The sequence below is a fragment of the Aotus nancymaae genome, unplaced genomic scaffold, assembly GCF_030222135.1.
Source record: "Aotus nancymaae isolate 86718 unplaced genomic scaffold, 86718_ANA_hifiasm-v0.15.2.pri h1tg000049l, whole genome shotgun sequence".
Lineage (NCBI taxonomy): Eukaryota > Metazoa > Chordata > Mammalia > Primates > Aotidae > Aotus > Aotus nancymaae.
This window is the reverse complement of record NW_026988463.1, coordinates 19,747,895-19,765,006: the sequence shown is the minus strand read 5'-3', so window position 1 is coordinate 19,765,006 and position 17,112 is coordinate 19,747,895. Positions and strand designations below refer to the sequence as shown.

The following is a 17,112-nucleotide window of genomic DNA, read 5'->3' as shown; positions in this document are numbered from 1 at the left end:
TTAATTCATTTAGCAAAAGCATAGACATGCTATTGCTGGATAATATGTTAAGCCTGTGTTTACCTAGACCAAGTCAAGAAGAACAGATTTTTAAATAATTTTGAGTCTTTCTATTCATAAACATGAATTATCTCTCTTCATTCAGACTTTTAAATTTCTTTGGCTAGAGTTTTATAGTTTTCCTCATGTAGATCTTGTACATTTTTTTTGTTAAATTTATACCTAAGTATTTCCTTCTTTTTTGGAGTTAATATAAATGGTATTGTGTTTTAATTTCAAATTCCACTTGTTCATTGCCTGTATATAGAAAAGCATTTGCCTTTTTTATATTAATTTTGTATCCAGCCATCTTGCTGTAATCACTTGTATGTTCCAGGAGATTTTTTGTTGATTCTTTGGGACTTTTTACATAGATAATTATGCCACTGGCAGACAGTTTTATTTCTTCCTTTCCAATATTTTATTTCCTTTTCTTGTCTTATTCCATTAGCTAGGACTTCCAGTATAATGCTGAACAGAAGTAATGAAAAAGGGCTTCCTTATCCTTTTCCCAGTCTTAGGAAGAAAGCATCTAGTTCTTGGCCCTTAAGTGTGATCTTTAGCTGAAGGTTTTTTGTTGATATTCTTTATCAAGGTGAGAAATTCACTCTATTCCTAGTTTACTGAGAGTTTTTGTCCTGAGTGGATGTTGGTTTTGTCAAATGCCTTTTCTGAATCTGTTAATATGGTAGTATGATTTTTCTTCTTTATCCTGTTAATGCAATGAATTACATTAATTGATTTTCAAATATTGAGCCAGACTTATACACCTGGAATAAATACCACTTGATTGTGATGCATAATTCTTTTCATACATTGTTGGATTTGATTTGCTAATATTTTGTTGAAGATTTTTGCCTTTATGCTGATGAGAGATATTGGTCTCTAATTTTTCTCTCTTATAATGTCTTTATCTGGCTTTGATATTAGCGTAATGCTGGCCTCATAGTATGAGTTATAAAGTGTGTCCTCTGCTTCCTTCTATTTTCTGTAAGAGATTGTAGAGAATTTGTATCATTTCTTCCTTTAATGTTTGATAGAATTCACCATCGAACCCATCTTGGCCTGGTACTTTCTCTCTTGGAGGGTTATTAATTGTTGATTCAATTTCTTTAATATATAAAAGCCTATTCAGATTATCTACTTCTCCTTATGTGAGTTTTGGTAAATCATGTCTTTCAAGGAATTGGTCTATTTAATTATCAAATTTGTTGGCATAGAGTTGTTCATAATATTCCTTTATTATCCTCTTAATGTCCATAGAATCAGTACTGATGGCCTTTCTTTCATTCTTGATATTAGTGCTGTCTTCTCTTTTTTCCTTGGTTAACCTGTCTAGAGGATTATCAATTTTTTTTTTTTTTTTTTTTTTTATGAGACGGAGTTTCGCTATTGTTACCCAGGCTGGAGTGCAATGGCGCGATCTCGGCTCATCGCAACCTCCGCCTCCTGGGTTCAGGCAATTCTCCTGCCTCAGCCTCCTGAGTAGCTGGGATTACAGGCACGTGCCACCACGCCCAGCTAATTTTTTGTATTTTTAGTAGAGACGGGGTTTCACCATGTTGACCAGGATGGTCTCGATCTCTTGACCTCGTGATCCACCCGCCTCGGCCTCCCAAAGTGCTGGGATTACAGGCTTGAGCCACCGTGCCCGGCCCAATTTTTTTTTTTTTAAACAGATGGGATCTGCCCAGGCTGGTCTCAAACTCCTGGGCTCAAATGATCCACCCATCTCAGCTTCTTAAAGTGCTGGGATTATAGGTGTGACCCACTGTGCCCCTCCTATCAATTTTATTAATCCTTCAAAGATACAGCTTTTGTTAATTTTATCAATTTCCTATTGTCAATTTCATGATTTCTGCAATAATTTTTATTTCTTCTGTTCTGCTTACTTTTATTTAATTTGCTCTCTCTTTCTAGTTTCCTTAAGATTGATGCTTAGATTACTGATTTTAGATCTTTCTTGGCTGTGCATGGTGGCTCACACCTGTAATCCCAACACTTTAGGAGGCCAAGATGGAGGATCGCTTGAGTATACAGGAGTTTCAGCCTGGGCAACATGTCAAAATCCCATCTTTACAAAAACAAAAATTAGCTTCATATGGTAGCACACCTGTAGTCCCGGCTACTCAGGAGGCTGAGGTGGGATGATCGCTTGAGTCTAGGAGTTTGGAGGCTGCAATTAGCTATGATCGTGCCACTGCACTCCAGGCTGGGTGCCAGAGTAAAAGAGTGAGACCCTGTCTAAAAATAAAAACAAAAAAATTTTTTATTGCCCAGAATGTGTTCTATCTTGGTGAATGTTTCATGTGAGCTTAAGAAAATATGTAGTCTTCTATTGTTGAATAAAGTAATAAATGTCAATTCAATCCTGTTGATTGATAATGGTGCTATGCAGTTTAACTATATTCCTACTTATTTTCTGAATGTTATATGCCAAGTGCTGATTGGCAGGGGTGGTTGAAGTATCCCACTATAATATTGGATTTGTCTATTTCTCCTTGAAGTTCTATCAGTTTTGCCATATGTATTTTGGCATTCTGTTTACATTTGAAAAGTGAAAATAGTATCTAATTTAAATTTCTTCTTTTTTAAAATTAGAAGTGAGGTTGAATTATATATAAAGTGGTAGTTTGTTTTTCATATGTTCTTTATTTAATGTTCTTTTGTAGGTTTTGTTTCTGTTTTGTTTTTAACAGACTGTGTCCCCTTTTGTTTATTTTGCCTGGAATGTGATGCATCCTTTCCATTAGCAAGGAAAAATTTTATTCTCTGGCTACCATACCATTATCTCCTTTATTTTTGTTTTGGGGCTCTGGTCTTTCCGGGTAGACTTTTCACTTTGATGTCAGCCACCCACAACTTCAATTATTCTTTTTACTGCCTTCAGTGATTTTAATTCTGCCTTCGTATCTTTTATTTCTGTGTCAGGCTTTCTTAGTGCAAGGATGGGAAAGCACAGGGCATGGAGTGAAATTGTCAGAGTTCAGACCCTGGCTCCAACACTTACTACTGGGGTGACTTTGAACAACTTCTTTATCCTCCTCAGTTCCCTCAATTATAAAATGGGGACAATAATAGTAAGGATTCAATGAGGTAATATTCAAAGTATTCAAAAATACTTTGAAGAATGCATGGTATGTAGGAAATGTTAAATAAACATGAGCAATTTTGTTGCTATTAACATCATCATGTCTTAGGACATCCATCTCACTTTTTATCTTATCTTGCCTTTTCATCTTAGCTTGTTTTTCCTTTGTTCCTTTCTGTTGCTACTTCATTTAAAATTATGTCTTTCTGCACCTTAATGAAGATACCAGTTTTCCTGAAGTTTGGTTTCAAGTCCTGCATAACAAGTTTCAGCCTGGCACGGTGGCTCACCCTATAATCCCGGAACTCTGGGAGGCTGAGGCAGGTGGATTGCTTGAGCCCAGAAGTTTGAGACCATCCTGGGCAACATTGCAAAACTCTGTCTCTGCACAAAATACAAAAAAATTAGCCAGGCATGATTGCACATGCCTGTAGTCTCAGCTACAGGAAGCAGGAAGATCACTTGAGCCCGGGAGGTTGAGGTTACAGTGAGCTGTGATACATTCTCCAGCCATGCATGACCACTGCACTCCAGCCTGGGTGACAGAGCAAGACCCTGTCCCCCCACCAAAAAAAGTTTCAAAGACAAATTCTTCAAGTTAAACTCCATATGACGTTCCTTTACTTTGCAATATTTTTTTCACAGGCTCCACATGTTGTTTTCTGTCTTCCTCATCCTTCAAGATCAATCTGTTTATGCTCTATCTATAGAGATGGTACATGAATTGCCTTTGACCTCACTTTCAGACCACTTTGTGATGACCTTTCCTTTCCTTCTGCAGCTAGAGGGCTGATGATATGATGTGCACAGTTCCTACTCAGTTTCTAGGCAATCGTCCTTTATAATATCCTGTCTACAACAATGGCCTCATCTCCTCCCTCCATGTCCTACCCAGCAGATGCAGCACAAAACAAACCTTAATTCTCAACATGTCCTACAAATGGACTTATTTGTATATCTTCTTTTGCAGCAGCTTGTTTTAAAAAACAAGTTTATGCTCAGGATGGTGGTTCACGCCTGTAATCCCAGCTACACAGGAGGCTGAGTTGGAAGGATGACTTGAGTCTGGGAGTTTGAGACTAGCCTGGGCAACATAGCAAGACCCTGTACTTTCTTATAACCATTTTCAAAAGCTTAAAATGGCTTTCTAAGCTATCCATGAGGGCCCATGATTAAAATTCTAATGCTGAGTGCTCCAGGAAGGCCTTTCCTGACTTCATGGGATATTGCTTTCTAGGATTTCATGATATACAAGGCATGGCATAAATGGATCTCTCAAATAAGTGCTGGAGGAACTACACTGGGAAGCATACATTAATGAAAGCAAGCTGATCCTTGTGGGACTCCATCAATGTTGGGCTCATATTGTTTGACATAGACTTTGTTTGTCAACCCAGGGGTCTATTTGTCCAGAAAATGCTAAATGTCTCTTTATTCACTCATTCATTGTGTCACCTTTGAAAAGTCACTCACTGCTCAGTTGAAAAGTTTACCTTATTTTCCCAAGTGCAGGAGAGGACAGCAGAGCTGGGATAGGAGTGGTAGAGGTGATAGAAGTCATTTACCAATTCATTACCAATCCATTCCTGAATTTCTGCTGTTCTCCTCTTTCCACTCTCGCACCCGGGCCAGAGTTTAAGTTATAATCGCAACACAAAGAGAACAGGAGCCATTTACTCTGATGGAAACCAAGGAGAACTAGAGCTAAGCATTACCAAGTGCCTTCTGTGTGCCCAGAACCATGCTAGTATTTGACACGTATATCTCACTCACTCTGCGTAGTGATTTTTCCGAGCTTGACATAAAATCAGGCCTGTTTTACAGATGTGCAAATAGTAACTTTCGCCAAGGTCACACGGCTGTTAAATTCACTTTTACTGGTTAAATCTTTTTTTTTTCCTTTTCTTTTCTCTTCTCTTTTTCGACATAGAGCCTCCTTCTGTTGTCCAGGCTGGAGTGCAATGGTATGATCATGGCTCACTGCAGTCTTGACCCCCCAGGCTCAGATAATCCTCCCACATAGCTGAGACTACAGACACCATGCCTGGCTAATTTTTGTACTTTTTGTAGAGACAGGATTTTGCCATGATACTCAGCCAGTTCTCCAATTCCCAGACTCATGTGATTCATCCACCTCGGCCTCCCAAAGTGCTGGGATTACAGGCATGAGCCACCATGTCCAGTCAAATCTTTTCTCATTAGCCTAAATGTTCCTAAATCAAGCCACAATTAGCTCTAGCTCAACATCAGCAAAGGAAGAGGGGAAAATATTTTACTGGTTCAGCCTTTTATTGTCTCCTTTTTATTGTAAAAGCAATTCTATTCTATTCAAGAAAAATTATCAGTAAGTATGTCTTTGTTCATACCACCGTATTGCAGTCATTTCACTTTTCAAACAATCTGTTCCCTTACTTGTCCACCTGATTTCATCCCTTTACGTAATTGCCATAATGGTATATATTCCACTCTATAGTCTATCTATCACTGTTTCTTAAAAGCATTTTCTCTGCTAATACTTAGCTTTTGCAACTATCATTTTAATGACTGAAGAATATTCCATCCATCTTATAAGACCTAATTTTACTTGTCTCCTAATGTAGGATATGTAAGTTATTTCTTTTCTATCACAGATGGTGTTGCATACTCATGTATACAGATTATTTTCATTGTGAATTATTTCCTTATGATAAATTCCCAGAAATGGGATTTCTGACTTAGAGAACATTCTTGTAGCTTTGTAAGCATCGTGCCAGATTGCTTTCTAAAAGTGTCGCACCAGATTGACTTCTAGGTAAGGCTGCAGAGTGACGTAGAATAACAGAAGATCTCTTTTAAAATACCTAATGAAATCAGCCCATGATTTTGTTAGGTATTTTAAAAGAGATCTTAATGAAATCAGCCTATGATTTCATTAGGTATTTTAAGAGAGATCTTCTGTTATTCTATGTCACTCTGCAGCCTTACCTAGATGAAATAAACAACAATCATTTTTTAATCCTAAAAAGTCCCCAGCAATAACCAAAGAATGAGTTACAACTTAATTCTACAACATTGTGAAGTAGTGAATAGGAGAGAAAACAAGATTCTGGCCTGGCGTATCTCCCAACCCAGAACCTGCCACCCCACTGTCTTGCTGAGAGTGATGGGAAGAGGAAAGCAGGTCAGTTGACAACATTCTGAAAGTTCTCATTGGAAATCACCAATGGAGAGGAAAGGGGACTATCTAAGGGTTTTTCTTAGATCTTCTGTGCAGGTGCCAAACCATCAGCTGCACAAAAGATCTAAGGAAAACCCTCCATCATGGAAGCCCCTGTGTGATGCTGGAGGACCTTAGTATGGATGGGAAAAACCACCAGGTTTTGCATCTTACAACCCTGTGCTGTGCAGAGACATGAGCTACAGGAATGAGGCGTCACTAGTTGGGATGGGAGTAAGATGGATCCATGGTTCAGAAAATGTAGACAGATTTCAGAGAGAGGGTACAGTACTCAGATTTTCCAGCAGGACAACTAAGCGTTTCTCTTTACCCAACCCTATAGATTAAGGCTATAGAAAAAAAAGTCACACACCCTTCCTTGAATGGTGGCCAACAATGTAGATAAAATAAACTGACCCCAGATAATGTTGGGAAAAATGTCAGGAAGAATTTACCCAATTGTATCAGAGCAGAATGGTAAGGCAATCATGCACACATCAAAGAGAGAGAGAGAGAGAGAATGTCTAACGGGAAACATGAACGAGAGCCAGAAAATATTTCTGTTGAAAGAATTTTGTAATAATAGAAGTTTAATTTTTTAAGTTCATAAATGAATAGCATGGTATACTGGCAAAAGAATAGAAATATAGATTAATTGAATAGAATTGAGAACCCAGAAGGTAAACTCTTGGATTTATGGTGACTTGATTTTTGACAATGGTGCCAAGATGATTAAATAGGAAAAGAATGATCTTTTCAACAAATTGTGCTGACACAACTGAATTATACATGTAAAAGAATAAATTTGGGCTGGGTGTGGTGGCTCACGCCTGTAATCTCAGCACTTTGGGAGGCTGAGGTAGGAGGATCACGAGGTCAGGAGTTCAAGATCAGCCTGGCCAACATGGTGAAACCCTGTCTCTACTAAAGATACAAAAATTTAGCCAGGCATGGTAGCACACACCTGTAATCCCAGCTACTCAGGAGGCTGAGGCAGGAGAACTGCTTGAACCTGGGAGGCAGAGGTTGCAGTGAGCCGAGATTGTGCTATTACACTCCAAGCTGGGCAACAAGGCAAGACTTTGTCTCAAAAAAAAAAAAAGAAAGAAAGTGAATTTGTAGTTTTGCCTCACACTGTAGTCAAAATTAATTCAAAATAGATCAAAGACTTAAATGTAAAAGCTAAAACTATAAAACTCTTAGAAGAAAACATGATGCACATTTTTATGATTTTGGAGTAGGCAATGATGTCTTAAGACAAAAGCACAGGCAACAAAATAAAAAATAGACAAACTGAACATCATTAAAATTAAAAACTTTCATGCTTCAAAGGACATCAAATGAAAAATCCCACAGAATGGGTGAAATTTCTTACAAATTACGTATCTTAAAAAGGACTCAAATTTAGAATATATAAAGAGTTATCATAATTTAATAATAAAAAGACAAATAACCTAATTTAAAATGGGCAAAATATCTGAATAGACAGTTATTTAAAGAAGATATACAGGCCAGGCATGGTGGCTTATGCCTTTGGTAGGTTGAGGTGGGCAAATCGCTTGAGCCCAGGAGTTTGAGGTCAGCTTGGGCAACATGGTGAAACCCCATCTCTACAAAAAATACAAAAATTAGCCAAGTATGATGGTGCACGCATGCCTGTAGTCCCAGGTACTTGGGAGGCGGAGGTAGGAGATCACCTGAGCCCGAAAGGCAGAGGTTTCTGTGACCAAGATCATATCACTGCACTCCAGCCTGGGTGACAGTGAGATCTCGTCTAAAAAAACATAAACAAAAAACAAAACAACAGGCCAATAAGCCCATGACAAGATGCTCAATGTTATTAGCTATCAGGGAATGATGACACCCTAGGCTTTGAGCTGGGGTTGTTTGGTTGTTTGTTTTCTTTTGTTTTTTGTTTTTGAGACAGAGTCTTGCTCTGTCACCCAGGCTAGAGTGCAGTGGTATGATCTCGGCTCACTGCAAGCTCCATCTCCTGGATTCAAGTGATTCTCCTGCCTCAGCCTCCCAAGTAGATGGCATTACAGGCACCCGCCACCACACTCAACTGATTTTTGTATTTTTAGTAGAGACGGAGTTTCACCATGTTGGCCAGGCTGTTCTCAAACTCCTGACCTCAAGCGATCCACCTGCCTTGGCCTCCCAAAGTGCTGGGATTGCAGGTGTGAGCCACCACGCCCATCCTGAGCTGGGGTTTTTGATGAGAAAACCAAAATATCAAGGCTATATTAAGACTTTCTCAAGGGCAGGGACTACATTTTCCCCAGTTAGCGTATTACTCAGTCCTGGCACATTGGAGCCACTCAATAAAATGGGAGCTCATTGTTTGAATGCCCAGTTTATGTAGGGTAACATTTGAGGAGCTTCATATACATTCTCTCATCTAATCCAACAGTAATTTTATAAAGAAGATAGTATTAACTTTATGTTAAAGGTGAAGAACTGAGGGTCAGGGACCTTAAGTCACAATATACCTTGGGTTAAAAAGTAAGCTTTGAGGTTTGGCATGGTGGCTCATGCCTGTAATCCCAACACTTTGGGAGGCCAAGGCAGGAGACTCACTTGATGCCAGGAGTTTGACCAGTCTGGGTAACAAAGCGAGACCCCCATCTCTATAAAGAATATAAAGGAGGAGGAGCAGGAGGAGGAAGGAAGGAAGGAAGGAAGGAAGGAAGGAAGGAAGGAAGGAAGGAAGGAAGGAGGGAGGGAGGGAGGGAGGGAGGGAGGGAGGGAGGGAGGGAAGGGAAGGGAAGGGAAGGGAAGGGAAGGGAAGGGAAGGAAGGAAATCAGTCAACTAAGAGATGAATTAAAACAAAGAACTCTTAAATGGTCTGTGTTAAAAAGACCTGAGGATTGAATCTATTTAACAGTTTGAGCACTGAATCTATTGATATATAAACATAAGACTAAGGAATGGGAAAACTATGGTCGCAGAACAAAATATAAATAAGTATGAACCCTGACAAAGTGAAAGTTATAGTGTCAATGACAACAAAAGGAACCAGAGAAGGGAAGGTGGAAGGAAGAGTGAGTTAATCACCTCAGGGTTCACAAAGGAATCAAGGAAATTGGTCTAAACTTGAATCATGTGTATTCACAAATGAAGGGAAGGTGGAAGGAAGAGTGAGTTAATCACCTCACAGTTCACAAAGGAATCAATGAAATTGGTCTAAACTTGAATCGTGTGTATTCACAAATGAAGTGGTGTGATACCGGGATTTGCCTTAAAATACTCCAAAGAAAGAAGAAGGGAAGGGGAGGGGAAGGGGGAGAGATGAGGAAAGAGGAGAAAGGAAGGATGGAGGGGGAGAGACGGAAGGAAAGAAAGAGAAGGGGAAGGGCCGGGAGCGGTGGCTTATACCTGTAATCCTAGCACTTTGGGAGGCTGAGGCCAGTGGATCAACTGAGGTCCAGAGTTTGAGACCAGCCTGGCCAATATGTTGAAACCTGTGTCTACTAATAATACAAAAATTAGCAGGGTGTGGTGGCGAGTGCCTGTAATCTGAGCTACTGAGAAGGCTGAGGCAGAATTGCTTGAAGTCTGGAGGCAGTGGTTGCAGTGAGCCGAGATTGAACCACTGCCCTCTAGCCTAGCGACAGAGCAAGACTCCCTCTCAAAAAAAAAAAAAAAAAGAAAGAAAGAAAAATTAATATGGTGCTGGTTGGTGATATTGAAATGGATGAGACAGGAATGACAAAATGATCATGTTGAGGCTGGATAATGGGTATGTGATGGTTTATGATACTATTCTCTTTACTGTCATTTATTTTTTATTTTTTTCACAATAAAAAGTTAAAATACAATAACAAAATAACATTAAATGATTTTTAAAACATAATGACTTTAATCTCTTAATGACTTAAAATTATGAAATACCTTTTAGGACCTAGTATCTCTTGTAGTGAAAAAAACTGTATCTGAAAGTCAGCAGGTCCTTCAGTTTCATTTCAGTCTCCTTTCCTTTTGCTAGATGTAAGTAAAATTAAATTTAACATAGTTATTTAAAAATAGTGTATGTCCAGTGAGTCCCTTTCTTATAAAATCCTTTGTTTCATCTATCTGTCTTTCCATCTTCAGTATGCTTGTGGGTCTAGAAAGAGGACTAGAAGTATTGCCATCAAAAGTTATCTCTGGTCCTGGCTCAGTGGCTCACACCCGTAATCCCAGTACTTTAGGAGCCCAAGGCAGGCAGATCACTAGGTCAGGAGATAGAGACCGTCCTGGCCAACATTATGAAACCCCATCTCTACTAAAAATACAAAGATTAGCTGGGCATGCTGGCACATGCCTGTAATCCCAGCTACTTGGGAGGCTGAGGCAGGGGAATCACTTGAACCAGGGAGTCAGAGGTTGCTGTGAGCTAGAGGTGTTAGGGAGCTAAGACTGCACCACTGCACTCCAGCCTGGTGACAGAGCAAGACTCTGTCTTAAAAAAAAAGTTATCTCTGGATTTTGACTAATTTATTGTCTTCTTTTTTTGTTCTATTTTATTATATATGTATATGTGTGAGTATATATATATATACTTTTTTTTTTGAGACAGAGTCTTGCCTGTTGCCCAGGCTGGAGTTCAGGAACCCAATCTCAGCTCACTGCAACCTCTACCTCCTAGGTTTGAGTGATCCTCCTCCCTTAGCATCCCAAGTAGCTGGGACTACAGGGATCTGCCACTATGCCCGGCAAAATTTTTTTGCATTTTTAGTAGAGAGAGGGTTTAACCATGTTGGCCAGGCTGGTCTCGAACCCCTGACTTCAGGTGATCCACCCACCTCAGCCTCCCAAAATGCTGGGATTACAGGTGTGAACACTGTGCCTGGCCTTGTTCTATTTTAATACTCGCTGTTTACATTATGAAAACTAATAATTTGCTTAATTAGCACCTATCATTTTTACACAAATAATAAAGTCACTAGAAGGAGGAGGAGGAAATAAATAAATAATTTTAAAAAAAATAAAGTCGCTACTCTCTAAAAAGTGTTGTTTCAGTTGATACGGTTACCAGCCATGTTTAAGTTTCACCACAACTATGCCAGCACTGGTAGTTACATATTTTCAGATGCTGATAGCTGAGGGACTTAAAATCTTCAAACATGGGAGACAAGTAAAGCCTTCATGTGCTCATGCTCTGTTTTGTTTCTTTGGGTCCAGGAAGCATCTATGATTTTTATTTCATCAAACAAGGTAGTGGACATTGGGACATGTGGACAGAGTGTATCACCAAAGAGGAGGAAAAAATTCCAGCTGGTGCAAAGGTATAAAGAGAAGGCCATGGAACTTTGGTTGCCAGAATTACCCAGATATTCTCTCAGGTGGAAGAATTAACAGTCTTTGCGAGAATTTTTAAGAGCGCTCTTTAGAAAAATACTTAAACATGAGCTGCACTGAACCTTCAAAAACATGGGCTTTGGAATCAGAGACACAGCTTCCTTTCTCAGATTAAATTTACTCAACAAAAATTGGGGGCAGATAATTTATGGTTGCAGAGGTTGGAGGTGTTATACATGAACACGTGGTATACACTAGGGGCTACATCAGTGTTTGTTGCTATTCTGATTATTGTCATTATCCATAATACAAGGTGGTACTGGCCAGGCATGGTGGCTCACACCTGTAATCCCAGCACTTTGGGAGGCTGGGGCAGTAGGATCACCTGAAGTCAGGAGTTTGAGACCAGCCTGGCCAGCATGATGAAACCCCATCTCTACTAAAAATACAAAATAAACTGGGCGTGGTGGCACATGCCTGTAATCCCAACTACTTGGGAGGCTGAGGCAAGTGAATCGTTTGAACCCCAGAGGCAGAGGTTTCAGTGAGCCGAGATCGTGCCATTGCACTCCAGCCTGGGCGACAAGACAGAAACTCCATCTCAAATAATAATAATAATACCAGGTAGTCATCAGTGTACTTCTCAGTTATCTCAGCAAAAAGGATTCTTCAAATCCTCAGAGAAAGATTTTCTCAATTGAAATTCTCTAAAAAGTAGGTTCTGATTAATAAGTTTTCTGAATAGAAAATGATTCACCTACAACTCCTGCTCATTTCAATCCTTGTGGAAATTTTTTTCAGAGAGCTTTTATGTGCCTGTTAGTAGAATCTAGTGGACATAGTTTACCTTTCTGGAGTGATTGGAGATCATTCAGGCCCTGCGTAGAGTGGAAGGTGGCAGAGAAAGTACAGATTTTGACAACCAAGTCAGACACGAAGCAGGACCACAGCTGCATGTGTAAGGATTTGTCAAGCAGGGTGAATGTGTGCTGAATTTGGGACACATCTTGGGGGCTGAGTGTTGTAAAGCAACCCCCAGCACTGACGCCCTAAAGTTTAATTCTCCAAAAAGAACTTAGTCACTTGAGCTCCAGGGGTTTGCAATCTTGCTGAATTATTACAGGTAAAAGAGTCCAATGCAGAAAATATGTTCAGTTCTGGGGATTTTTCTCTTGTCAAACAATTGTCCTAGTTTCTGAAAATAAACACCTGTGAAACCCAACTTGCTTTAAATCCCCAGTCTTGGTAGCAAAATAGGCATCTTGAACCTAGTTCTGCATTCAGCATCACTTACTGGCTATATGGCTTTGGATATGTTAGCCAGTTTCTTGGAGCTTCAGTTATTTCATCTGTGTTATTACACACCTGCCTCAGAAGGTTACTGGGAGGACTGTAGGGGGTTATACAGGCAAAACACCCATAGTTAAGCACCTGTTACTTCTCTTCTTCTCAACTTTAATTCCCTTGTCTCATCTGTTTCTTTTCCTTTAATCAAATTACTTACAGAAAGAAGCTGAGCCTTTGTCTACCAGTATACGCAGGGCCACCACGTTGCACAGACCTAGGTGGCGCTGTTTGCATTACTGTCCAGTTTTGTGTTAGGAGGCACCATTGACGTGATCCATGGTGTGAATGGTACTCTCTGTAGTTGTACACCACAGTGGCTCCAAGTTCTAGTCCTTTTCAGCCTAGACATAGAAGGAGACTTCAGTGTATGATATAATCTTCCTGCCTCTTCCCCTTTCCCCATAGAGGGACCAAATGTAGCCAAATGGCTGATAACAGGGTTCAAGCTCAGAGAATCCAAGCCAAGGTCAGGGGTCCTGTCCAAGTAGGGATTCCAGGAGCCCAAGATCAGGCCTTAAGAGTAAAGCTGGGACCTGAATACCAGGAAGAGTGTGTATTAATACAATCCCCATATTGGAAAAGGCAAGGAATCGGTAGGGGTGGGTCTGAGAACCATGGATGTGACTGTTATAAAAAAACAGATCAGAAACAAGCACAGATAATGGGGACTCAGGGTCACACCTAAACCCTCTGAGCGAGGCAGTGCAGATGGTATAGGGGAGGTAGACCTTGCCTTGGACAAGGGAGACAAATTGGTTCAGAGCAATGCTCTAGGAGCCAGCTATGGGCCAATCCTTACCACAACTGTTTATTATTTTGTTTTATTTTTATTTATTTATTTATTTATTTATTTGAGATGGAGTCTCACTCTGTCATCCAGGCTGGAGTGCAGTGGCTTGATCTCAGCTCACTGAAACCTCTACCCCCCAGGTTCAAGCAATTCTCCTGCCTCAGCCTCTGGAGTAGCTGGAACTACAAATGCACACCACCACGCCCAGCTAATTTTTGTATTTTTAGTAGAGACGGGGTTTCACCATGTTGGCCAGGATGGTCTCACACTCCAGGCCTCAGATTATCAGCCCGCTTCAGCCTCCCAAAGTGCTGGGATTACAAGCATGAGACACCGTGCCTGACCACCACAACTGTTTATAATATGACTGTTCAGTAGGACTTTGGAATCAGACAAGCTGGCATTCAAATCCCTGCATTTTCACTTGCTTGCTGTGTTACTTGGGCAAGTTGCAGAAAGACTCTAGACCTCAGTCTTCTCATTTACAACACATAGACAGTAATGCCCAACTTTACATGCATGATCTTGTTTAATCCTCAAGCCAGCCAGCTATGTGAATTAGGTGCCATTATTATCCCCATTTCACAGATGAATAAACTGAAGCCTGTGGAGAGGTTTAAGACTTGCCTAAGGTCATAAAGGTAGTAAGGGATGAAACTAGAATGTAAACCCAGGTCTCTTGAACACCAGGACCCCCAGCTTCCTGGGCCCGGTACCAAGACTCTCCCATGTCTGTGTGGTACATGTCTCAGAACTTTTCATCCCCACAATGGAGACAGCCCGGCAGTCCTTCTTCTTGAAAACCTACTTAGACCATGAGATTCCAACGCTGTTCGTGGGTCCCACAGGCACTGGCAAATCAGCCATCACCAACTTCCTTCTCCACCTTCCCAAAAATACATACCTACCCAACTGCATCAATTTCTCTGCCAGAACCTCAGCCAATCAGACCCAGGATATCATCATGTCCAAGATGGATCGACGATGGAAGGGCCTTTTCGGGCCTCCTAAAGGGAAGAAAGCAGTGGTGTTTGTGGGTAAGATACTGGGCGGGGTCTGGACACAACCAGATTCTTCTACCATAAGCTGCAAGTAACTACAGCTTCCCCTTGTAATGCCACTGTACATGTCTTTACTCTCCCTGGGAGATCAAATATTTCTGGTTAATATAGCTTAGTATTCATTCCCTCCTCTTCTTTTTCTCCTTCCTTCTTTCCTCCCTCCTTCCCTGTTTCCTTCCTTCTTTCTTTCCTTCCTTTCTTCCTTGCAGTGAATAGTAATTTCAGAATGGGACTATGCTGTTTCCTCTCTGGCATTTCCAAAAGCAACACACACCTTGTGATAAACCCCTTATTCCATTCTATGTCAGATAAATATGTGATCACTAAATGGAGGAACCTAATACTTGCTAAATAAACATTTGTGAAATAAGCACAGTGAATTTTCCCAAGACTTTAACTATTTTACAAAGCATTTCCTCATTTAGGTCATTTGAGCCCCACAACTCTGTGAGCTTATTAACCATCATTGTCATTTTACTAGTCAGTGTATTGAGGCTCCAGAAGGTTAAATTTCTTGTTTGGGATCAAATATCTAGAACATTCTGGAGCTGTGACCCAAACCCAGGCTTTTTGGGGCCAAATACATTATATTTTCTATCTTACTGTTGACTCATAGAATCCTCATTTAGCAATAGTAATGCCCCATGCTTCTGGATTATTTCATGATCTGCCTTCAAAACTCGTGTATTCAGAGTAAATGTTGCCTGAGTTCATATCCCTGCCAACTAACAGCTCCTCAGAGGCAGGGGTCCTATTTTATTTTATATTTCTTTTCTTTTCCTCTTTTTCTCCTTTTCTCCATCCCACTCTCCCTCCCTATTTTTATGGTATATTCAAAAATAGGGTAAACTTTGCAGCCAAACAGATCTGGCTTCAAATCTTTTACTTTTTTGAGAGAGAAGGTCTCACTCTGTCACCCAGACTGGAGTGCATGGCACAATGACAGCTCACTGAAGCCTCCAACTCCTGGGTCCAAGTGATGCTACTACCTCAGCCTCCTAAGTAGCTAGGACTACAGGCACATGCCACCACGCTTGGCTAATTTTTCTATTCTTTTTTTTTTTTTTTTAAGACGAGGTTTCACCATGTTGGTCAGGCTGGTCTTGAACTCCTGACCTCAGGTGATCCGCCCGCCTTGGCCTCCAAAGTTCTTGGATTACAGGAGGCCACCACGCCCAGCCCAATTTTTCTATTCTTTGTAGAGATGGGGGTCTCACTTTGTTACCCAGGCTGGATGAACTCCTGGACTCAAGTAATCCTCTCACCTTGGCCTCCCAAAGTGTTGGGATTGCAGGCATGAGCCACCATGCCCAACCTCAAAGCTTACTTTTTAACCCTAGCTATATTGTGACTTAATGTCCCTTACCCTCAGTTCCTCACCTTTAACATAAATACTACCTTCCTTATAAAGTTTTTATTGGATCAGATGAGAGAATGTATACAAAGCTCCTAAAATGTTACCCTACACAAACTGGGCATTCAAACAATGTTCATTGAAGAAAAACTAAAAGAGCCGCCATTTTATTGAGTGCCTCCGATGTGCCAGGACTGAGTAATATGCTATTGGGGAAAATGCAGTCCTGCCCTTGGGGAACTCTTAATATATTCTTGCCATTTTGGCTTTCTCATCAAAAACCCTAGCTCAGGGTGGGCACAGTGGCTCACACCTGTAATCCCAGAATTTTGGGAGGCCAAGGCAGGTGGATTATTTGAGTTCAGGAGTTTGAGAACACCCTGGCCAACATGGTGAAACCCTGTCTCTACTAAAAATAGAAAAATCAGCTGGGCATGGTGACAGGTGCCTGTAATCCCAGCTATGCGGGAGGCTGAAGCAGGAAAATCACTTGAACCTTGGAGATGGAGGTTGTAGTGAGTCAAGATCACACCACTGCACTCCAGCCTGGGTGACAGAGCAAGACTCTGTCTCAAAAACAAAAACAAAACAAAACAAACAAAAAAACTCAGCTCAAAGCCTAGGGTCTCATCATTTGTTGCTCCCATTGAAGTTCAACTATTACCTGCTGGTCAATTTAATATTTACTGGCTGGGAGTTTGTGGGAGCTTGACTGTTGCCATCATATGGGGGAGCAATTAACAAAATGTCTAACACACAGTAGACAATCTATTTTAAATGAGAAAAAATTAAATGCCTGTTTTCTTTTTGTTTTTCCTTTCTTTCTTTCTTTCTTTTTTTTTTTCTGAGGCAGGGTCTCACTCTGTTGCCCAGGCTGGAGTTCAGTGGCACGATCTTGGCTCACTGCAAGATTTGCCTCCCAGGCTCAAACCATCCTCCCACCTTAGCCT

General features: G+C 40.7%; 1 protein-coding gene across 1 annotated transcript in view; it reads left to right on the top strand.

Annotated features, from left to right (window-relative positions):
- Positions 1–17,112, top strand: part of DNAH3 (dynein axonemal heavy chain 3) — a 207,638-nt gene that overhangs the window by 128,017 nt on the left and 62,509 nt on the right. Inside the window, 2 exon segments of the mRNA XM_064362754.1 lie at positions 11,494–11,597; positions 14,493–14,784. Of these exon segments, the coding sequence (XP_064218824.1) occupies positions 11,494–11,597; positions 14,493–14,784 (396 nt within the window).